This window comes from Halyomorpha halys, unplaced genomic scaffold, assembly GCF_000696795.3.
Source record: "Halyomorpha halys isolate HHAL.00 unplaced genomic scaffold, Hhal_1.1 Scaffold237.1, whole genome shotgun sequence".
Classification (NCBI taxonomy): Eukaryota; Metazoa; Arthropoda; class Insecta; order Hemiptera; family Pentatomidae; genus Halyomorpha; species Halyomorpha halys.
Genome location: NW_027112495.1, coordinates 993,527 through 1,019,074, shown reverse-complemented (window position 1 = coordinate 1,019,074; position 25,548 = coordinate 993,527). Strand labels below are relative to the sequence as shown.

The 25,548-nt window shown below is 29.7% G+C and overlaps 1 protein-coding gene across 1 annotated transcript in view; it reads right to left on the bottom strand.

Moving 5' to 3' along the window:
* Positions 1-25,548, bottom strand: part of skd (mediator complex subunit skuld) — a 107,923-nt gene that overhangs the window by 6,199 nt on the left and 76,176 nt on the right. Inside the window, exons 7-27 of the mRNA XM_014419379.3 lie at positions 25,036-25,167; positions 24,217-24,514; positions 20,593-20,679; positions 16,063-16,306; positions 15,030-15,307; positions 14,768-14,873; positions 14,567-14,677; positions 13,293-13,451; positions 12,876-13,118; positions 11,319-11,485; positions 10,044-10,368; positions 8,682-8,883; positions 6,819-7,069; positions 5,739-5,967; positions 5,438-5,661; positions 4,725-4,889; positions 4,142-4,289; positions 3,733-3,980; positions 2,180-2,374; positions 1,860-2,104; positions 908-1,050 (exon numbers count right to left, since the gene is read on the bottom strand). Of these exons, the coding sequence (XP_014274865.1) occupies positions 908-1,050; positions 1,860-2,104; positions 2,180-2,374; positions 3,733-3,980; positions 4,142-4,289; positions 4,725-4,889; positions 5,438-5,661; positions 5,739-5,967; positions 6,819-7,069; positions 8,682-8,883; positions 10,044-10,368; positions 11,319-11,485; positions 12,876-13,118; positions 13,293-13,451; positions 14,567-14,677; positions 14,768-14,873; positions 15,030-15,307; positions 16,063-16,306; positions 20,593-20,679; positions 24,217-24,514; positions 25,036-25,167 (4,200 nt within the window). The remainder of the gene's footprint in view (positions 1-907; positions 1,051-1,859; positions 2,105-2,179; positions 2,375-3,732; positions 3,981-4,141; positions 4,290-4,724; positions 4,890-5,437; positions 5,662-5,738; positions 5,968-6,818; positions 7,070-8,681; positions 8,884-10,043; positions 10,369-11,318; positions 11,486-12,875; positions 13,119-13,292; positions 13,452-14,566; positions 14,678-14,767; positions 14,874-15,029; positions 15,308-16,062; positions 16,307-20,592; positions 20,680-24,216; positions 24,515-25,035; positions 25,168-25,548) is intronic.

The window sequence follows — 25,548 nt, the reverse complement described above, 5'->3', positions numbered from 1 at the left end:
AAATAATAGATATTAATATTAAACATTACATACATATCAAACTATACAGAGACAAAAAAAGATATCTTCCTTACTTATCTGTTTTGGTTTTCAATGAATTAATAACCAACCACAGACTTTTTCATACATATGGAAAATTAAATATAATTAAAATTAAAACATGCAGCAGTATTGTTAACAAAGGTAACTTCACTCCATCTACTTACATTTCCCATATTCAATGGTGTTTAAGTACCGTGTAGTGGAAATAAAATTATGTTCCCAGTATTAATATATTCTCTGATTACTAAAGATTTCCAAAATATGATTTTATAAAAAACAATCTGTAATTAATAATACTTTTTCTGTGGAATTGAGTAGGAAGAAGGATAGAATACTTTACTCTAATGTCAGAAACAATGGAATTTCAAATAAAGCTCAGTTAGAGTTAAAAAAAAAAAAAGTTCTTATTCAGAAAAATTACAAATTTTTTTTTTTTTTTTTTTAATTTTCTCAGTCTAAGAATTTCAATTTCAACTACAAAAAAAAGTCAGAATTAAATTTTTTCCTTGGATCATAACATGTGTTGATTCATCACAACTAAGCGAGCAGCTATGACCTCCACTAACAGAAAGAATAGGAAAAAAAAGTCTAACAGTTGGCTAGCAGAGTTACCAACCTTCACACAGAAAATATATTTTTGGATGTTTTCTTTCACTGAATACACCGCCCACTTTTTATTTTTATTCAGGTATACAGAGAGGAAAGTAGCCCCAGTTGACAGTATTTTTAAAAAAAAATTATTATTATTAATTTAAATAATGATATAAAATAAAAAATACCAAATAGATGAAGTGGCCGAATAGTAAGAACTTTTATTTTCTAATCAAATAATTGTTATGTCAAATGCAAGGTTATGGGTACTTACCCTTGAGTTCACCATGCCCAATGCGGCCTACCCTGCCAACAACCAAGCGCCAAGGTGTAACTGACTGGCTCATAACACCAAGCATGAAGTCCATCAACTTCTGAAGACCGGCCCTTCTTGCAGACGCCCTCCTCCGCCTAGCCCTGCAATGACATAAAAGGTTGGGTATAATAAAATGAAATTAACATAATAATGAATACAAAACTAGAAAGGCATTAAGTCTAATGTACCAATGTATACTTTTTATATAAGATGAATTCTCTGAAAGAACTATTTCATATTATAATTTGAAGAATTCTATCATTGACCTCATTGCGATTTATGGGTTTTCAAGTATTCAAATTATTTTAGAGACAGTTTTTTTCTGGATTTTTGGCATTGGGGTAGTTTTTGGAAATAAATAACTCAATTAGTTAAATATTTTTATTATAGAAAACCGATATTTTGTATTAAATAATTGATCTAGACGAAAACTGAATTTCTTCAAGTAAAATTATTTAGAGCTAATTTCATTCTTTTATGAAGGAAAATTTAATTAATATATTAATACTCATGAAATTTAATCTTTCTTTTTATTGTTTTTAGTTTTGTTCATTTTTCTTTAATGTTCTTTCTAGAAGTTCAGGATTACATTACCTGAAGACTAATTATAAAAATGACAAAATGCATTAATATATTTATGTAGGATACAAAGAAGACTAGGAAAAAAGTAATATAATGCTGAAGACGGAGAAAGGATCCTGTAACGTTAAAGAAAAATGAATCAAAAAAATAAAGGAAGAATAAATTCCAGGAGTGTTAACATATTAAATAAAATTATTATTCATTCTAGAGAAATGAATGAATAAAACAAGTAACATTGAATCAAGACAATAAATGGTTAACAAGAAAGTATAAACTAAAAAATAATAATAATGATGTTGTAAATTAATATAGAAATAAAAACACTCACCGATTGGGTATGTGAACATTGATAGATACTGTCTCAAGAAGTAGACCCTGTTCATCAGTAGCAGTAGCCAAGAGCCACCTCTGATCTTCTGAGAGGCAATACGATACATAGAGGACTGAGCAGTGGTCCGATGAACTGACACCACTTTCTGAATCTGGACCGGCTGGATTGTTCAATGGCTTATCCTTACTCTTAGCGAGGATATATGCAGGAGTGTATACTTTGTATGGAGCTCGATTTTTTTCCTATTAAAATCAGAATAATTAGAGAATTTCAATAATTTTAAATCAAATCAAATTTTGATACAAACATTAACTTACATCTTTACTCTTCAAAAAGAGCTCATTAGACGCAGCAGTCCCAAAGCCAGTTAGAGCCTTGATGTTATTTGTTCCATGTATCAATGTTTTCCTCGCTTGGCAAAAAACCGAAATTGCGAGTGTTCTCATATGATCAATTCTTCTATTTGTCTCTCCACTCCTACCTAATTCTAGAATACTCTCCAGTGAAACAACCTGCAAATTTAAGTTTACAAAATGATGAAGCACTTTACATATTGAATCAGCACAAATATACTATTATAAATCAGTATTATACTGTTTAACAAATATTTTCGCTAATAAAAATCGCCTTATATCATCCATCTGGTAACCAGATCAAATGTAAGCTGTATAACTTAATTGAACAACCAGGGCCCTGTTTCATAATAAAGTACAAACTTATAACTTAATACAATTACACTGACTTGTACAATAGTAATTTGTACTTTAGTAATTTTAAACCTCTGTAATATCACTAATAGTCCTCCCTATTATGAAAAAAAAAGTATTAGTGTAATTAACACGGTATTTCTATACTTGTAATTTGAACTAATACTATTAGCTTTCATTATGAAACAGGGCTCTGGTAGAAGTTGTGGAGAGGAAATAAGTTGCCACTCTTTCTCCCAATAAATTTTCTGATTACTCCTTTGATTTGTTTAATTGTGTGGTGATTCATTAAGACAAGATTAAGTATTTTCTTATTTCATATATTTCTTTCTCATTATATTCTAAACAGATACCACTAATAATTTTATCTTTATTAATAATAATTAAGTTTTTCCCAATTCAATTCATAATTAGAAATTTAGTATTTATAATTGTCTTTCTCATATGTTAGATTAGATTTAAGATACATATTTCAGGTTGAAAATTACACATTTTAATCTACATAGACATTACTAATATTTTTTTTTTCCATTAAAATTAGTTCTTAATTCCTCCTTATAGTGTATAAAGATTTGATAAGTAATTGTCGCTTTATATCTTTGATGCGTGGTCATAAGGGCTTAAGTCGAAAAGATGAATTTTTCAGGAGAGCAATAACAAAGTTCAAAACATTAAGTAAAATCTAATTATTGATATTTTTGTGATTGTTATTTTATAAAAGAATGTAGTAGTAAGTCTACCTGAAGCATTAAGACCTTATTACCAACCGGTAGCTCTGATTTGGTGCTATAATACTACGTAATCTCCAAATGCTCAAAAAGTGACTTAAGGCCTTATGACCGTGCATCAAAGATATAATGTTTGTTTCATGAATTGCACATTATAAACCGAACCCCTCAGTGCTCATAATTTTGAATAGATTATTAATGGGGCTTATATTTCATCACTTATGACAAGTTATTTGTAAGTAAACATAGTCTCAAGCTTGAATCCATTCATTCTCACGAGTAGTAATTAACTATATAACAAACGATATTCTTCCACTTTAAAAACTAATGATGATATAAACAAAATAAAATTATTTTGATTTTTGACAATCAATGTTACATAAACTTGAGCTATACAAAACATCAACCAATTAACATTAAAAAATCATTATGTACCTGCAGAGTAATATTAGATCTAAGGTTGTCAGGTACATTGGCTATCACAGTATTAAAGGCTTTCAGCAACCCCACGCAGGAAAGACGCTGAAGCTCGGGTGAGTCAGCTCCTACAGTAAACGGCTCTACAAGGTAAACAACTATCATCGGTGGGTCAGACCCATCATCGTCAATTGAGCTATTGCAGCCATTGTTACCGCAACTACTACCACCAAATGTATATTCACTGCCACTTCCGCTCCCATCATCTTCATAAGAAAAAGCAAAAATTAATAATTTCATAATGAATAAATAAATCTATATTACTGAATTTTTTTTTAACATGTTACATATTAAATATTAAGTCAATAACTGTGACTTCAAATTGAAAAAATATCCTTCAAAAACATATAATAATGGTAAATTTTACCTTGTGGATCCATCTGCTTTGGTGTGTTAGGCTGGTCAGAAGCCCCAAGTGTTGATCGAGGAACGGGATTAGAGCCCTCAGGAGGATCCAGAAGAGTTCTATCGAGGGGCACTTGGGATAAATGTGGAGCCAAATGATGGCGACATACCTATTAAATGTAAACAAAGTTTTCACAACTAAAGGTAACAAAGGACATGAAACTAAAAAAAATTAATAATAAATAAATGCAGTATCAGTAATTTTTACTTGACTAGGCATATGACTAGGTTCCAGATCTTAATTTATTAATAATGGTAATAAAGTGCAGTCTACTTTTCTTTTTTTTCTCTTAAAGTTGAGCTGAATCTGTTCTATAAAATTATTCACTCATACGATGAAATGAAAGACAGTCCTTATTATAAGAAAATAAAGTGGAAGAGATAGAGGAAGGTTACTTGAATAAAAAAAAAAAAAATGACACTGATTGTTACATGAAGTATCCTTCAATTAGTAAATATAACGAAACATTCACCAATACAACATATGTGTATCAGGAGATTTAATATATGATTATTTTGTTATCAAAAGAAGGAGATGATTGTACCTGAGCATAAAGTTTGAGCATGTTGGCCTGGTAGGTGTCCGTGAGGTTGGAGAACCATTCATCCAATGGTTCCTTGGCCAACTTTATTGCGGCTGTTTTACCAACTCGTAAGATTCCATCCCTCAGCACTTTGGTTATAGGCACATGGCGGCCTAGTCTACATACCTAATAAAATTTTGTTTTAAATATAAGTTCCAGCTATTTAGACTAAAAGGAAAATGAATCAAACAAGTAAACTGATTAAAAACTAAAAAGAGTTCAGAAAATAAAAAATATTTGATAATAAATTTGGATAAAAGATGAAAACATTTATATTAATTTATTTGTGAAAAAACAATTAATATTGAAATGCACCTCCAAGACCCTGTTTCATGATAAAAGCTAATAGTATTATAGAAATATAATAGTAGTCCATGTATAATGGTATAGAAACTACTAAGTATAAGCACTAATACTTTTTGCCATGATGGGGAGGAATATTAGCAATATTATAACAGTTAAACAGTATAAGTCAGCACTGCACAAATCAGTGAAATTATACCAAGTACAAACTACAAGAGCACAGTATTAATCTGTACTTTATTATGAAGCAGGGTCCCTTTACTGAATATGAAATATTTATAATACAAATAAAAATTTTCAGCTAACATCAATATAATATTACAAAGGGAAATTGAATATTCATATGAAGGAAGTTGATATTGTAATTATACCTCATACATGCAGGAGAGCTCCTTGAAGAAACTTCTCACACTTGCTAGGACAAACTCGTTATCGGGTGCAACAACAACATAAGCTATATCCCGTGAGTAAGAATACGGTTCCAACAAAAGTTTCTCCCAAAGGTGAACAGCATAAGGAGCTAACGTAATCCAGTCCTTTTCTCTCCCCATAAGCAACGATGGGATTGGCTGTGGCTCACAGCGATCATCAGTACCTGAAATTATGATAGTAATAATGATATATAATTCTGACTTCAAAAAGTGACCAAGTACTTAACAAAGCAGGACATACCCCTTCCAGCCAGTCTATGAAACTGTCTCCAGGTTAGAGGTCCAGAGACAGTGGGTGCTTCCCATAGTCTAGTGGTGCACTTCTTCTGGATGGCTTCCTGGAGTAGAGGTTGCAATTGCTTCATCACTCTCACGATGTCCTGGTTGGATGGAGGACCTTTGGCTCGTAGGAAACCCCACCTGTGGACAGGTCCACTTCCAGGTCTTCCATAATTGCTTATTTCCTCCATCTGTTAAAAATAGTAAAGAAAAGAATATAAAATAGAAGTTTAATGGGAAATATAAATTTAAAAGCAAGTAATGAGATAGTTAAAAACCTTAATAATACAGCAGAATTAAAACAGGTAAACAGGGTCAAAAATATAAAATATTTTGTACTTATTTTTTTTTCTTTTCAAGGAAAAAAAATCTTACTACTTCTAATCTCCTTTATTTTATCTTCTGGACATTTCGGACAGTCTAATCATTATCTAGTCTATCTTAATTTTACTATGACTCGCATTGTTTCTGTAAGGGATTTGCCCCGAGACTACTAAACCTCAACATATTATTATTCCTAATTTCTATTATCCTATAAGAAATTGTATTTCTTATATAAATAAACTTTTATCTCCAATATATTAGATATTCCTGGGATATATTAGCAATGAAGCTAAACTTTTAAATTAAAAATGTTAAAAGGACACAAATCTAATAATTCAATAAATATTTAGTGATGAAAAATTAATATAATTAATGTTAGTTTTCAATCTTATCATGTGTTACATATGAAAAAATAAAAACTTGTAGTAGATACAGTTTTGGTTTAAATAATTTAAATAAACCTAACCTAATTTTGATATAGTTTAAATGTATTAAAGATTGATTTAATAAATAAATTGGTCAGGTGAATAAAACCACAATAATCAAACTTAAATTATTTCTAAACTTTTTCTGAACTCTGGTCATTCTAAGTGATTTTCACTCCACATTACTCATCTAAACATTACTGAGAACAATTTCCTATATTTCACTGTTTAAGACATAAGGTAGACCACAAAGTATATTAATAAACAAACTGATATAAAAGGAGAAATCTTACTTTGCACATTGATTGAGAATGTTGAGCTGCTATTCGCCCCTGCTCCAGAGCTACAAGGGACACGTGGTTAGAGTCCCGCAACGAGAGGATGTTGAGTGGTGGAAGTGGAGTAGCGGGTCGGACTTGTGTCGCTGCTCGGTAGAGAGCGTTAGAGCTAGAGTTGACAGCCAGGCACTGACCTGACATCAATTCCATCTCAGCCCGTCCAACACACACAGCCGTTTCCTTTTCCACAGGCTCCTCAAGTAAACCTGAAACAAACATAGGGATGACTGCTAAAAAACATTTGGCAATGACAGAAGCTGCTGATACCTCAACTCACAGTAGTTACACCCAAGCAATAATAAGGTAAAAAGGCATTGAGTAAAAAAAGATCCCTTTTTCTCACACAATTCCTTGATATTTTTTTTCTTTATATTTTATTATTCTTGGAATATACCTCATGATTTATGATTTATTATCTTTTATCTTTGATGTTTCGGATTTTCATTTAAAACTTGTAAATATGTCTATGAATGTATATAAACATTAACTGTTCCTTATTGTTAATCAATTTAAGTTCATTTTTCTATTTGATCTTATTTTGTTAGAAGTTTGTTACTTAATAATTTATGATATGATTTATAATTTTGTTTTATTTTATTTGCTTCATTTAAATTAATTAATTTTATTCTTATTTTCTTTCTTTATATTTAAGACAAGAATTATTGGATGTCTTATAATATTTACTTAAATGTTGTAGTTATATAAACATTATTTCCCTAATTTTAAATTATTATTGTTTCTTTTTTACCCCCCAATTTATTATTATTATATATATTTTATGATGACTTATAATTTCAATACTTTTATTTTTTAAATTTTGTATTTTGCTCTAGGAGATTAAAAACTATTTTCAATGCCTGTTATATTATTCTAAAGGGACTTGTTCCAGAATAAATAAAGATTATTATCTTTGAGAAGATATCATAACATGAATCTTGGGCGTTGATGACCTCAGAGTTTTACACCCTAAAGCACTAACCAACAACAACAACAACATGAATCTTAAATTTTATATGAATTATAAAATCATTATAAATTATAAAATCACAGGCCTTGTAATACCAAACTTTTTTTGGTGAATCTGTCTTGAAGCATTATCAAAATATAAATAATTTTGTTTATTTAGGCTCAATAAAATAGTATAATTCTACTATTTGAGTTTTTTTGACAGCACCCGGACCATATTCCTTTCATAAATAATTTGTATTTACTCAACTTCATATAAGGGTCATTATCTCAAAGGTTTGGATCATTTTCAACCTCTACCATGAGTGAGCGCCAGTCATTGCAAAAAATAAATAAAAAAAGATCGTTTTTCCACTAATTCACCATGTACGATTCCAAGGTAAAACATTGTTAAAAAAATCATATTCGATCTACAATCATACAAATACAGCATGCCAAAACCAAATTTGGATCCAAAAACATAATTATTGAAGGAACCTATACTCAATAAACTGAATGAGCTGTGTTATAAAGTCCTTTCACACTAACCTAATTCACCAGATTTATCTCCAACACGAAGGAAAAATTTTAGAAAATGATTCTCAGGTCAAAAATGTATTTTTTGGTTTGGTTTCTTTACTAAACCATGACTTCATCAGTTTTGAGTTTGAAAAGTTGATAAAGGGGAAAATTTATAGAAAATGAGGGTAAATATTTTGAATAAAAATGTTTCGATTTCATGAAGTTGTTTAACTTAACAACCTTTATGATACCTGACATTTCATATGAAACAACCTAGTAATTAAAATACATTATTTTAGCCAAAACAAGTTAAATTATGGCTATGTTATAAAAAAAAAAATATATATATACCAGTTATTTCAAACTCGTCTTCAATGAAGAGACCAGCTCGATGGGAAAGACGCCGGTTGACGACTGCGGAAAAACCACAATTACATCTTATATGCTCCTCCTCCAAAGGAAGATGGGGCGATGGCGATAAAGGTGAATAAGGTGAGCCATTACTGCTAATCAGGTACATTCCAGCATCGCTGCCACGAATGTTACCGACCACCTAAGGAGGAAACAATTTCTTATCAAACAATTACTACTAAAATAAATAATAAATCATCTACTCCAGACCAAAAAAATATGAAAAAGAACTGAATTACTCTTCATATGTCAGGTAAAAATAACATTAATGAGAAAACTGATAAAAAAAATAAAAAGGACTTGGTTACCCTTCCCCCATCACATAAATCAATATGTGCTCTAAGTTAAAAATTAAGTAAAATGTGAATGGTTTATATCAAATTACATATTAATTTGAAATATTTTTTCAAAACTATATTAATCATCACAAACATGAAATAGTTGTAAGTTTAAAAAAGAAAGTAAAGTAGAGTGAAGAGACAACATTGATTTTATGAAATAGAAAGCATCTTCTACTTTAAATGCTTAATGTGCTACTGTGTCTACTAATATCTTCAAAATAAATTTAATTCCATTATCTTTAATAACCACTACAAATGCTGATAATGACTAGATAAAAATAATTATATTATAATTCATATAAAGGATGCGGTCAGTAGAGTAATAATGAACACAAATAAGTAAAAATTATTTTAATTGTGCCGATATTTTGGTAAACCTTCCAGGCCTTCTATCAAGGATTAAAAAAAAAAAAAAGAGTATATAATGAAAATTTGATGATAATAAAAGAAGATAAAATACAATATTACAAAGATATCAATTTATACAATTAGAAAACAAACATTAAAAATACTAGAAAAAATATTACAAACCAAACAGTGCTTTATTTAAAAAATGAAGAAATTTAAATTAACATGGCATGAAAATATACAAGTAAAATTAAGAAAATAAAGAATTGTTTATTGTCCTTATCTCATTACTTGTAATTATCAATAGTTTTCTTTCTTTTTTTTTTTAACCCTGATAAAGGCTTGGAATTTAGGCCAGAACACAGAACCAAATAAAATAAGTTTCACTTATTTGTGTTCATTATTACTCCACTCACTGCATACCCTAATGGTAGTCAGTGAGTACTTTAATTATCTTCATTAATGAATCTTATGTAGTAAAGCTGTCAAAAAAAGAAAACTGGTCAAAATTAAGCATTAAGTGATGTGATACAAATGCTTGGTTTTGACCATTTTTTTTTCAATCATTAAAAAAATTAATTGTATACATATTTCACATATTAATTGTACTTACCTTGGGGCCAGCGTTGCAAACACAAAGCGTACAGCTGTCGAAGTTGTGATCCCTAAAGATGTTAAAGGCAGTGTCGGAAAGGAGCACAATGACGACAAGAGAATTGGCCTCCGGAGGGGGTTGGTGCTGATGCACAGGGGCAGGAGGAGGATATTGGGCGGGAGAATAAGGAGGAGGTGGTGCCCTACCCCATGGGGCAGATGGTGCAGGACTGGAGGCGGCTCCAGTGGGAGTGGCAGGAGGCAGGGCAGGAATGCTCGGGGTCCTAGGCCCTACACTTCCAGGTCCAGAGGTAGTTGGCAGTCCTCGGCTAGCTGATGTAGGACTATAAATAAAATAAACAACTTGAAATACTCTTAGTGATTGTTTAAAAGAGATATAATATAATTAGTCATTGTGATATTGTAATATTTCATTTTTTAATTTTAATTATAAAATGATTTTTTGTCATTAATACTGTTATCATAACATTTATGTAATTAGAGACTGGATTTTCGTAAAATTACATCTGTTGGTTTCTTCTAGTTTTGAATTCAACCAAACCTCGACATAAATTCGAATCATAAAAAAAGACATTCAAATAACACTAATTTAAAATATAAATGATTGACCATCTCTTTCATAATACTAATTATATGTAGTTCCAAAATTACATTTTTCGTGGTTTCGCCACAAAACTGCACATTTTGAGTCTTTTCAGGCATAAAATTATATGCCTTACTTATTTGGGCAAAATTTCACAAATTTGATTTTTGTTTAATGCTCATTATAGATTTCTAATATTATGTATGCCAGTATTTCTTTATTTTAATTTCATTTTATTAGTTTTGCTAATTTAATTTATAGTTTAGAATTTCTAATAATTGGGGTAAGGCAATTTATAAAAAAAATAACAAGTTAACTTAGTTGCTTAGTGTAACTATGAAAAAGTCTCTCAAGCCATAAGTTTTTTATTGTTTAACTTGGATTCCCACTCCACCTTTAATCCTTCATTCTTCTGTCTGACTTTTTTAATAGTATTTTAAACTAGAACAAAATACCAAAAGTAGATACAATAGACAGAACAATAAGTTAGGATTATTGTAGGATTTGGGTATTTAAACACATTTTGAGTTTTTACTGCATGATTTTGCACTTTTTTTTTTTACTGCAAAATAAAATCCGGTCTCTAGGGATAAAATCAATGACACATAAGCATTTTTAAGGTGTGAAGTGTCAAATTATATTAATTTATGACCAGAAAAATAATCCCAATACTTTAATCAGTCTACTTACTTAACCTGTTTCTCTTGGTGAGGAAGTGACCACGAAGGTTTATACATGGCGTTGGCTGGAAGAGTGACAGGAGGAAGGTTGTGGCTTGGCAGTGTAGTTAGGGGAGCATACTTGCTTGAACCAACGAACTTACTAATAGGCGAGGGTTTGAACACAAAAGACCAGTCCTACAGAAGTCAAAAATTGATTATATTCCTATTTAAAACAATTACATCATATTATATTTCCATAGAGGAAAAAAAAATATTAATACAAAATTATGAGCTTATAAAATATAATTTATTGTTAAATAAATGTTCATTTAATATAAATAGATGAAACACGAATATACCACTTACATGTCTGAGATAAATTAAACAGTCAGAACAGTGGACTCTTTAAGGCCAACCATGTTTTTATGGGTATGTATGAAGAATTAGCCTCAACTATTTCGAAAAAAGACAATTAGTGTTCACTATAATACAATGTTGGTCCGGCTGAGTGAGAAAATAAAAGGAAAAATGTCCTCATTTGAACAGAATAAATCCTCCTTCATAAAAATATTGTAAAAGCGCACAAATGCGCCGTTTCGATGGCTAAAATTGAGGAATTGTTCCAAAAATTGAAATTAGTAGACAATCCGCAGTATTCACTGGATTTGGCTCCTAATGACTTCCTTATATTATTTAATATATACATCCAATGCAGATGTATGTGTAGCCAGATGGAAACATCTATATGTCGGTGCAAAAACAACATGCAAAAATTGAAAGATATGTTCATTACACTTATAATTATTGGGACACTGTGGAAGCTGTCATGGTTTATATACTAGAAATTACAACTATGAAATTATGTTTAGAGATAAAATCAAAGAATTAATAAATTTATTATATTATTATATATACATATATATACACATATATACAACTTGATACGAATAATGGGATGTATAAAAAAATGATCGTATTTCAACCAAATATTTGTATTATTATTTCTTCGATATAAAATACAATTAATGCTCAAAGTCACTGTTATCAAACCTCATTAGCCATCTGTTAGCCAATTGCTTAATCTAATGCTGTTACCATTCTTTGGGATGGCTGTCAAAGAACTCTTGGACCATAATTTCAACTTCCGCAAAATTATCAAATTTTATCCCTTGAAGGCTCCGCACAGTGTCAAGGTAAGGAAGTACTATTACTAGACCAACAGTCGTGCAAGGAGGTGATTAGGTCAGAATCACACTCTATACCCTTAATTGGGTAAAAATCTGGTGGTCGAGCGTGATTCTGACCAAATCAGCTCCTTACACAACCGTTAGTCTAGTAACAGTACTTCCTTACAAATTACTGAACCCTGACCCTTCATTGAGTTGTAGCGGTACAGATTTTAATTTTAATCTGTTATAAAAGAAAATTGTCCTATTTTCTCCTAGAATGTCCATCCAATTTTTTGTTGATTATTTTGAGTTACAAGGTAACACAGCTTAAGCAAAGATATATTTCTTAGTAGTAAGATTTAAATAATCAAAAATCCACATTACAAACACTACTAAACAATTAAAAGGACATTCACCTGAATAGGCTGGTGGTGGGGAGAGAGTGACTGAGGATGATCGTCACCAGGAGATAAAAGGGGATGCTCCAGTGAAGGTTCTAAGGATGGAGGAGTCGGAAACATCTTGCTCAGTTCTTCAGGCCTGAGGATTCCAGCCTGGCCATTGGTAAGGCATAGGCGACTAGGAATGATGGTCTGTCCATTAGATTGACCTGTACAATCTTCAGGACCCTTGTTAGAACTCGGCGGTGTTACGTTCAACTGCAAAAAAGGTGAATTTTTTAATAAATATTGAAGTAGTAACAAGTTTTCTTTATTTAACTGAAAATCTTAAAGGGCTATAACATATAAGTCTACATTATCTGTCTTCATGAAAATTATATTTAAAACTTGGTGTAGAGGTAAAGCAACAAATCTGGTTAATTATAAACTAACCGTTTCATCACCAGAATTATCATCGGAATGATTAAAAATCTGGTCAAGATCGTTGTATGTAACCTGGAGTCCTTCACTCGTGAACAAGTTTCCAGAAGCCAGTTTTCCTTGACTACTGGGTGACGGACCAGTGCCATTCACTAATCCCTTATCCTCCTCCTATAGATACAACAAAATCAAATTTTGATTTTTAGATAAAAGAAACATAGGTTATGAACTGATTTTAATATATTTATGACAATAGATAAGATAACAAGTTGCTTGTAACAGTAGTTGCATTGGAAATTAAAACTAACTGGTTAGTTGTTATCTGTTTGCTTATAACTAACTCTTACCACTAAAACAGCTATTACCTAAAATCAGCAACTAACATTTAGTTATGAAGAGCGCTATTTATAGCTAAAACTAATTATTAGTTAGCTTTATCTTTACTTTCAACTAACAAATAATATAACAAAAACTTTTCTTATTTCTGACATATGGCCATTTTCATATTTTCTCTGGTCAATCGATTAATTTCAGAGGTGCTGAGAATGAAAAAAGATTATTCTATCATTACCTACTTGCGTAACGATTTCTTTTAACTTTTCAGTTTTTTAATATATTGGGATCCTGTTTCTAAATGTTTTCAGAAGAGCTGAAAATGAATATATAATCGATTTTGTGATCGAGCATTTGCGAATCGATTTATTTTAACCAATTAAATAAATTTTATTTATAAATATAATAATAATATTTATTTTTATTTTATTGAATAGAGGGATCCCAATATGTTAGAAATCCGAAAAGTTAAAATATATCGATTCGGAAGCGCAAAAAAATGGCAACTTAGAGCATACAATTGGTAACTGGTATGGAAGTAACTGTACATCAATAATTCTAAAAATGTTATCTCTGGAAAAAGAGCTTTTGACTATGAACACCCATTTTCCAAATTAATGAAGTAGGTCCCATTGGCTGTCAAAAAATGTTGCTCAAAATAATACAAAAAATATTTATTATACACTAACATTTTGCCCCATGTTGGCTACTGAAACAAGAACACCAATGAAGGCCTAATGAAACAAGATTAACAATGTTTGTATCTTGTTTTATTAAACCCTAATGAAGCTCCATAACAAAGGACGAAATGCTGGAGTACAATAAATAGTTTTAGTATTATTTTGAGCAACCTTATTTCACTACCACTTGATCACTTCATAAATTAGGAAAAGATAACTAAAAAAATAAGATAGTTCATAAAATAATTTATATTAAACAAAAGAAATTAATACCTTTATGGGAACCCTTTTGAAACTATTGATATGCATTCCAGAAATTCCTTCTTCATTAAAATCATAAGGATCCCCAGGACCTCTGGGACCAGGATAGCCATTTTCTTCAATCTGCAAGAGAAATTATACATTAAAGTGTTGTAAAGGAACTATAGGATAAGTAGTTAGTAATGAAAAAGATATTTTGAAATTTTAACTTACTGGATTGGAGTTAGGCACGTTAGGCTCTTGTTTGATAAAGGTCTGCTGAGGTGTAGGCGGCTGACTGGGCTGTATAGGTTTAAACCTTTTCACTGGATGATTTAACCTGCAAATAGAAATTATTATACATTAGAGATGTAGTGCAATGAGTTTCATAATGTTATATTAACCCTTTAAAGGCTCTAGCCACATTTATGTGGTTATAACATAATAACAAGAAAATTAATAATAATAGTGAAGAACATTAAAATAAAGTAAGTACCATGCGTCTAAAAGCGAATAATCATAAAGGAGGTCGGATGGCCTGATTTCCTGTGCTAGAGCTTCTTCATAGTCAGATGAAGAGAGTAGTGGCCTCTTGGGGGCAGGAGGTGGTTGTTGTTGAACGGTAGGTTGCGGAGGCGGAGTAGGAGCTGGTGCAGGGGTCCTGGCCGCCAAAGGAGTCGTCTTGCCCCCGCCAATGGTCCCAACGCTTCCTGGACCCCCTCCCCCACTCTCGCTCAAAGTCGTCTTAACCTCTTCTCCATAAGGTGAAAGCATCTGTAAAGAGAAATTTCTTAGATAAACTATTTTTATAGATTCAATCCCTCATTTAAAATCAAACGTTTAATTTTGTTACTACTTTAATGATGTCGGATGAATCGAGTTTATATTAATAATAAGTGAAAATTACTCATTCCTTATCAACACACACTTAGAGAGGAGAAAACAATATAACTTTTTGTCCAAAATGGGAATAGAGATGTTACTACGTTAAAGAAAAATGGTACATTTAAACTGCAATTTATGAAGAAACAAAAGTAATGTGGATTCAAAACAGAAGTATAGATGATGTAAATTGTACTTAGAATTAATAGTACAAATCTAAATTGAAAATTTTAAGCTGAAACAAAATTATATCTTCTAATTTCAAAGCTAATGATACTTATAATTATGATCAAATTTATGTATACAGTACTTAATTTAAGCAACCTAGTTTTGTTTTGAGATATCTATTGTAGATTTGAAATAAAGGGTTGACTTACATTAGGGGTTGGCTAATTGTCGACTACTTGAGCAAACCGTTTATCATATATTTATACATATATCAAAGTGAAAAATATTAATTCAAAATAAAATAATTATCATATAATTTATAAGAAACAATAAGCCATATAATAAGTTTATTTGTGAATAACTAAAGAAAACAAGTAAAATTCATAAAAAAATTTTAATTTAACAGTCTATTTTCTATTATGGAGGAATACAAAATATCAGTATCTTATTTTCCTACTTAAAAGACAAACTGTCTCTACCTGGTTAGAGATGGAAGGAACTGATTTTGGTGCATTAAAATCTATTGGTGTAGATACAACTTTGTCATCCAGAAGCGGGCTTTGGGAGATGTGATGTTGCTGTGGGGGTTGAGGCGAAAGAAGGGGCATCGTCGGGTCAGTTGGAGGAGGGACGCTAGGGGCTGGTGATTCAGGTGGTCCAGGAGATCCGACAGATGCTATCGGGACAGAATCATTCTGACCCATGCTAGCACCGCAGTTCAACCTACAAAATATTCATATATAAATTTATTAACTAAGAAAACTTAAGAAATAAATAAATTATATTATATTTTATTTCATTATTTCTATTTATTAGAATAAAATGATTTTAAAAATAAATAACAAGAATTAATACATGTTTTTATTGAAGACCATTGATAATATAAGGAAAAGATGGTTTTGAGGTGCGATCAGGAGTGAATAACACGTTTTGGTCTGAATTTCAGGGCTAAATACAAAAATAGTAAAAAAAAAAAAAAAAAAAAAAAAACAGTATAAAAAATAAGGAAATGATACTAGAACATATATAATAAAAATTAAAATAATGAGAAAACTGAGAAAGAAATCAATTTGAAAGATAAAATGAAAAGTTTAAAAATATGTGAGTAAAATATCTGAATATTAATTTGTACTTTACTTACATATTTACATATTGATGGCTTATTTCACAGTAGTGCTAAGAACATTTTCACTAACTTTACAATAATTTACTAATTTAAATTTTCTCATGACTTTAATTTTTATTATTTACATACATGCACTAATGCAATTTTGTTTTGTTTTGTCTTATATGCTTTCTATCATATTATTCTTGTTTACAGTTTAATATCATAATTCATAATCAGCCATGAAATTCAAGCTGAAACGAGTGCTGAAAAAGTGCCATTTACAAGTGTTCTTCATTCCTGACCGTACCCCAACCATCATTTTCACATAAGAATTATTACAGTATTTTAAAATATTTTTGTAATATATGATAAGTGGCATTCCAAAACCAGACAACTTCATTTTCAATTTTTTTATATTTGAATTAAGTATGATAGTAACTGTTAGTGAACAGTTTTTAGAAAGAAATAGAAAAAAACAACAACACAAAACTGGTAATTAAAAAAACAAAAACAAAAATTAAAATGTACTTATTCTGGTTTTAAAATGGAACCCCTTTGTTACTAATTCCAAATCAGAATTTTTAAGAATAATGAATAAAAGAAAAAAAAGGATTAAAAAAAAAAAAAAAGGTTTACAGGAAAAAATGGATTCAATTTAAACTTAGTTAATTTTTCCTATTTTATATGTAGCACAGGCTATTACAGATATATAAAAAATTCTAATATCAGATTAAACATTAAGCCATAATCTCAAACACATACAACTTACAAGCCAATCAATTATATCATTTTCAAAATAGAAAAAGGCCATGTCATTGCATATTTAAAAAATTACCAATTAACCTTTTATTAATTGTTAATTAATTTTTCTACCACAATTCTCAAGCTCTGAGTTTTCCTGAACATCGTTCAGGCACTTTCTACAAGTTGGTACGTCATTAATATAATGAGAAAAATTGGGACAATTATTTAAAAAGTTTTTTGCATTTAATATACAACCTTCTCAAAATAATTAATTATAACTATATAATTAAAAAAAATTACATGGTACAAAATTATACATATCATAATAACACATGCTACAACAAAAAAGAGAAAAAAAAAATTCACCATGCACCATAATGTGTTATTAGGGCATTACAACAATTAACAAAATTATTCAAATTAGTTATTTTTATAATATTCAACAATGATGTGCATAAAACAAAAATAATTACCAGTTATGCACTAATTAACATGCACATTTATTTTTTTGTAAGTTTCAGAAATCAGACATCTTACAGTACATTTAATTTTAAATAGTAGTTACTTAGATTAGCAACATACTAATTAAATGTTTAATAAAGCAGTCACCATATAAGTGTAGACAGTACGTAACATAAATAATGTAAGCAAAAATAGTGAATAAAACTAATCTTACCTGTTCAGTAATATTTAAGATGGGCACGATGAAAAATTTTGGCTCACTTTCCAAGCTCGGTTTTTATTCATGCTTATAGTAATAATAATGCAGATAGGATTTTAAACAATAAAATTAAAAAAATATAAGTAATTTCTCATACAACTGAACCTCTTTATATTGTAAACTTGATTTTTTTTTTTTTTTAAAACACCTTAGTTAAACTCTGTTTGGTTTTTTCTTCAAAATAAAAACCCATGGTACAAGATTATAAAGTTCTTTACTGAAAAAAATTCTCAAGCACTTAATTTTGCATAAATCATATGTTGGTCAACAACAACCACAGAAAGAACAAGCAATGAAAGGATTTAAAATGTGTCACACAGTTTGATATTTCTTTCTGAGACTTAGAAAAAAGTTTTTCTTAAATAAATAATACTGTTAACGACTTAGGACCACAAAGATCTACCAAACAATGTCAAACACAATTATATATTAATTGTTACGTATGTACTAATTACATACTGTACATAGTATTACTGTTATATGGACTTCAACGCGAATATATTTACACAAGATAGAATATTATTTTAAAAATAGGTATAAATATGCCTTTGAGATTGATGTTAAAACATATTTTTACATCAGATTCCTTTCCGAAGAAAGTGAAAAGTAAAATTTAATTCAAATAGAGTCCTACTTGACAAAAATATTTATACATACATAAGACCATATTTTGTACTCTCTGATTTATGTATTAAGTCTTTTGTAAAATAAGGAAAACAAATTCAGAATATAATTAGGATTTTGTAATTTAATAATTCAGTTTTCCATTTAAAATTGATTATTTAACAGCTCTGTACCATTTTTTTAAAATGAGGACTAACCGAACGTTAGTGATGAAACATCATAATTTATCTATTTATCATTATTTCTGTATCTATATATTTATTTTTTTCAAAGGACCTTCAAGCTCAATACACAGAGGTTCGACTGTATTTACTTACAGAAAGAAGAATTGAAATTTTTGGAAAATAAGCTTGAGAATAGCATGCTAAATGTGAAAAAAAATTGATAAAGATATTAAAGACGCATTTATGTTCAAATAAGCAGGGACGACGCAGTATCATTGATCCACAAAAATTTTATGAATACAAAATACTCATTTTTTTTCTTTTTCTGAAGACTAAAATAAACAAAAAATAAACGAAGTGACTGTAATATATCAAGATCCTGGTATTAGTGAAAACATGCTTCAACATTTTTATTACAAAGCTCAGAAAATTAATTGCAAGTAACTATTCCCTTGAGTGACAGCACACCACCATCACCAATGCAACAATATAGCTGCAGGATATACCGTACAGTCTCAAGTATATATTGAAGAGAAAAACAATTATTTAAAATCAATTCAATAACATTAATGTGTATAACAGCTGACATAATTCTTCTCCTCTATTATTACAGCTGATAATTAGGACGCTCTCAATTATCATTGAACAATCAAAGGCATTTGTTAAATAAAACAGTGAACAGTACATTAGAGTCCATAATATAATGATTATAATAATATTCAAAGGTGACAAATACTTTTACTGCGTGATAAAAAAATTGTGATTGTAGGGGCAGGAATAAAAATCTTTATAAACAAAAGAGAAAATTAATTGAATTATTATTATTAATTTCAGGGTGTTTCAGTAGCATTGAGGGGAATCACTTAAATTACAAAAAGGAACCAAGCAAGATTTTTGTAAAATTGTGTTTTTATAAGTTATATAAAAAATTTCTTTAAGAATTTTTACAGGACATAGCACTCTTCTGTATCACTTCTTAGATATCAACAGAGCCATGGGATTGTGTTGAAAAATAAATATTGATATATTTATAAAACATAAAAATAAATATATATATATATATGGGGTTCCTTCCTTATTGCATACCTCTGAACAATTATCATTATGTGAAGGCACCAAATGGCATTAGTTCATAATTAATAGCCAATATGGGGAAAAAGTAACTTGCAAATGCAGAAACGTTATTTTTATTTTTCCTCCATTTAATAATTAATTTATCAATCAGATAACTAAAGTTTTACTTTATAGGGAAAGTTAAATTATTTTTGAAAAATCATGTAACAACTTTTTGCATCATTAGTAGACAATAAACGTAACATTTTGATTTTCATTTATTACAAGCTATTAACTAAAAAGGTTAACGAATCCTTGAAAACAGACTTTCTTTAAAATCATCTTTAATATTTATAATAGTCCTTTATATTTAATTTTTTAAAGTGTAAGCTTTAAAGATGTGATTAGTTATGCAGGTCGGCAAGAAAGAAATAAACATAAAAAAAAAAGAAAAAGAAAGTTAGTGTGTGGTAATGACAATAATCAATACGCCAAATGTTAAAAAATTAAATAGGTAGTGAATGATTGATTGATATAAGCAGCAAGACTGTACGGTGCAACCTCCAGAGCTGTGAAGGTTTATGGCAGCAATTACCTTAATTCTGTGATGGGCGGCGGTGGTGCCCTGCGGTGGTAAGGTGGCCCACCACATGAACCAGAACATGGGCGACTTTTCCTCCTCCTGTGCGACAGACTTCTCTTTAGCTAACCCAACACATTACCTTATGCACATCGGATGCTCACCCAGGCATCCATTAGAAACGAACCCATAGTCACAATTTTTCAATTAAATAATTTTAAGGTAATATAAAATCAATTTTGACATATTCTGACATAAGATAATGCCAAATGGGTTTCTCATATAAATGTGACAATGGTGTGTAAATTAAATTGGCAATATTTCAGTATTTTTTAAAATAAAATATTAAACATAATTATTCCTGTTCTCTTAGGACATTATGGATCAAGAATGTTAAACAGAAGACATCAGAAAGACACCACGAGAGGAAAAATAATGATCAAGTAGAATAAAAACAATATACTTTTTATTAAGACTTGGGAATCTATAAGGAGCATGGTCCTGAATAATTGTTCTGGCCATGACTACTCAAGAAACAAACAGTACACAGATTTTATAAACAAAAGGCTGAATTTCATTATGAACTAATGAAATAACTAGTTTCAAAAACTTGGAAATAAATATAGAAGGATAAAACAACTTACTTAACAAGAGAAAAAGAAAAAACTAAAAGAAAAGCTTAACAGAACCAGGAAAAGAAAGAAAAGAGTTAAGAGTTATGAAAGTTATAGAAATCAACAATTCTTTATAGGAAAATGAACAAGTTAAATTTAAACTTAGTTTAATTTGCATTTGGTTCAATAAATAAACCATTCAATGTTCCATAAAAGATGGGACCACAAAATCAGTTCAAAATACCCTAAATTTTAATTTTCTTTTAAACAAAACCACAATCTTCATGCCACTAATAAGTTATCGTGGAATAGGCTCAGAAGAGGAGGGTATATTGTGTCCTTACCGATTTTGATCAAAATTATTTTGATGATTCTACACTGAAAAGAAAAAAAATCGAAGCATATCCAAATGGGTCCAAGAAAATGATCGAAAACAAAAATATTTCAACTTTGAAAAATTATATCAACAAGAGTCTTCCACTAAAACATTGCTTTCTACGAGAGCAAATAAACAATTTTACAAAATTAATCACTTCATTACCAAACTATAATGTAGTGGAAAATGGACATCATAGCCTAGAATTATTTCCAGGATAACATGAAACAACTTCATGTTTGAAGCTGACATCAACAAGTACTTCTAATTACATAGTTCTCTCTCTTCTTAATCCACTCTCTTTTCTACTGAGTTAAGTTCAAGGGGCGGTGAGGGACAATATTAAACCTCAAGTTTCCTTGAAATGTATAACAAACCCAGGACATGAATAGGAGCTAGCTCAAATAAATAAATTTAAACAATAAATATCAATCATAAAACAGTAAATAATAATCATAGAAATTTATAAAAAGAGAAACCAATATTACTATTTCTAATTAACCTTCATAAGTGCAGGATTAAGTTGCTAACAACTAAAATTTAATACAGTAGAATCCCAACAATATTGTCAAGGGTCCATGTGTTAAAATATGAATAATCAAGATATTAATATTATCGATATAACGATAATCATGAGTAAAAAAAACTAAAGGGATGAATACAAAATTCCGTTAATATTGAATAAGTTAATATGGTTATTAAGATTATGACTGCAACAGGGCCCACAAGATTGATTGCCTACCAACTTATCTTTTAATTCAAACTAAACCTCATATGACACACTGAGACTGATACTTCCTCTATTGGATTTTTATTTTCACTTGCCTATATATATGAAATTTACAGCAAGGGGAAGTATTGCTGTCGTGGAAAATTTTGAAAATCAAGTTTTTGACAGAAATACACGTTTTGAGGTACCCTGAGTAACTGGGTCTCACAGAATAGTCTGTGTGCATGTGGACAGTCTAGCTCAAAAATGAATAATCGTATGAAATTTTATTAAACTGTTAAAGTGTATTCTTGGTAGAGAAAAAGTTAATATTCATTATTCCCAACTCAAGAATCCTAATTACACTGGTTTTTAAAGAAGCAGAAAAATAAAAATGTTTTATTCAGAAGTCAACCAACCTACTCGAAATTTGGGAAAGCAAGTAGGGTATTAAGTGAAAGTTGTGTAATACACGCACCTCACCAGAGTTTTTTCAACAACATACTATGCATTTTTTTTTAAACCGATCAACACAACCATAACTAAGACAAAAGTAATGTTAGAATTCTGTGTTTGTGAAACCATTATTTACTAACTTTTCAAATGATGGGTGCTTAGCAGTTGTATGCTTCACTTTGCTATTCCAAGTTATGCGATATTACCACAGATGGAGCTACATTATAATGTTTAAACACATAAGTATCTTTATCACTAACGGTTATAGTTTGAATGATTTTTTTTTTCTTTAATAGAGCCTTGTTAGACCATTAGGAACATTATAAAAAGTGAGACAAGCAATAAAAAAAAAAAAAAAAAAAAAAAGGGCTGTAATATAAATAAAAAATGTCAACTACCGAAATTCATGGAAACAATGCCTTCTTCCTCCATCTTCTCACTCCTTACCTTTAAACCAGTTAGAAACTTTTTTTAAAGAAATACAAATAATCAGATATTTAGGTAACTCAGAGGATAAAAATAAATACTAATAACCGAGAGGATTGAATAAAAAAGTGTATTTTTTTCCCTACAACTGCAATATAAAACATTGGGATTCTAATGTATTCATAAATATTGAAATTCTTATAATTTTTTTAATACAAAAATAAAGATTATAAATATATTAATTTTAGAGATTAAAAGTATTATCATACATTACAACATATTATTTTAACAAAACAAAAACATTATCATTCACATAGAAGTGGACAAGACAAATATTTCAAAAAATTATTGAATAACAATTTCTAGTAAACATAACAACACTAATGAACAACGTAAAAATAATACAAAATCTAAAATAATCACGTTAGAATATAACGACTTTTTTTATAATAACAATTAAAAATTGTTTAAATTTTTTGTTTCCTTTGATTAAAAATAGTTTAATAAAATCCAGACAACTTTTAATAAATTATAAGCAAATTAATTAACCAAAAGAAGTTCCATTATTTGCTCAGCAATGAATTTTTAATATAAGTGATGAAATGAAAAGTTACATGCAATTTCTTAGGTTAGTTCAACAGCATATTATATAAAAAAAAAAAAGGATGACAGTATGGCAACAAATACTAATAAATAGAAATGACAGAAAGTCATTTTGAACAACTAAAACAACGACAAAACAGTGACATTCCACACATAATACAACAACTATCTAGGACTACAACATTCACTTACTGAATAAGTACATCAGCATCATCTATGCATTTAGATAAAAGTTGTAACTACAAGGTATCTATCCAAATGTTTCACACTTAGTTTGGAACAATTGAAAATTAATTAATATTTAAAACAACATATAAATGAAAAGACAGAGAAGACAGGAAAGATATCTAAAATAGATTCAAGCATGCTTAGCTATATAGCCTACAAAACTTTATGATAATTATAAATTCACTAATATACTTGAATATCCATCCAAAATATTACTATTCACTTACTTGCAAGAGCAGGAACACGTCTGCTTCCTAGTAGGGTCGACAAAGTTCCATTGTCCAGGTGTATGTTGTGGCGAACCCGGGTTGGCCTGAGGAGGCCCTCCGACTTGGGTCGTACTGGGAACGCTGGGGGTATTTGAATTCCCACCGCTGCTTCCAGTGTTACTCGTATTGTTGTTGCTATTAGTATTAGTGCTACTAATATTGTTAATAATACTACCATTGCTAGAGTTATTCATATTGTGAACTAGAAGAGATTCCTGCCAAACCCTTTCAGCAAGAAGACCAACACGATTTAAACCTGAAATTGTCATAATAATGTAAAAACGTACAGTTGTAACGCTAAAACACAATTTTGTTTACCACATTTTAAATTACCATTTAAGATTCGGTGTGTTACAAATGTTAACATGTAATTGTGCTAATCTTATACCGAAGATAATGACTAATTTATAGCAAATAGTTTATACACAAGAAAAATACATTCATTATCGCAAACAAAAATTCTGTATATAATATTTAGATCATAAAATTATAGTAATAGAAAACTAATGACAGTTGATGATTATTCAATCAAAACTTAATATATTCCCTAATAATTTTTTTTTTAACAAAATAAATTCTAAATCTAAAAATTATAAATGTATATCAAATATTAATTTTTTTGTGTCAAATAGGTAATAAAGATCAAAATTTTCAAAGTGATTTGACTAAACAATATTCAGATCATTCCTTATCGAAAACCATAAATAGAAAACTATTATTATGTAATAAATATACCATATTAACTTTGACCATGAACATTTGCTCTTTTTAACTCACCTCTAGTGAGAGGTTGCGCAACCATCGGAGGAGGATGGTTGGGCTGGTTATGGTTACTAAACAGGCTATGGGTGCTATCGTCCAAGTCTGTTAAAAGAACATAATGGGAAGGGTACTTAAGCTTCATCCCACCTAAAATTTAAAAAACAAAATTAGACACAATATTATTTAACATATAAAATAGCAGTAATAGTTTTAAATGATACAAATCGTTCACATATTGTATGATTACTTGTAAATAATTTTTTATGAAGTATATAGGATATCGTAATAAATTTGAAAACTTCTTCACTACACTGTAGTTTAATTTTACAATGTAGTTAGGTTTGGGAATTAAGGTCACAAAATATCATTAAAAATATAAATTATTCATAATTTATGAAAAAATAAGCAAGATATTAAAAATTAGAACTAATGCAAACTTTCGGCAAATTTACTGAGAATTAAATTAAGAGCAACTGTCTTTTTTTTCACTGATCATTGTTTTTTCGCCCCTGACATATTCAAGAATTT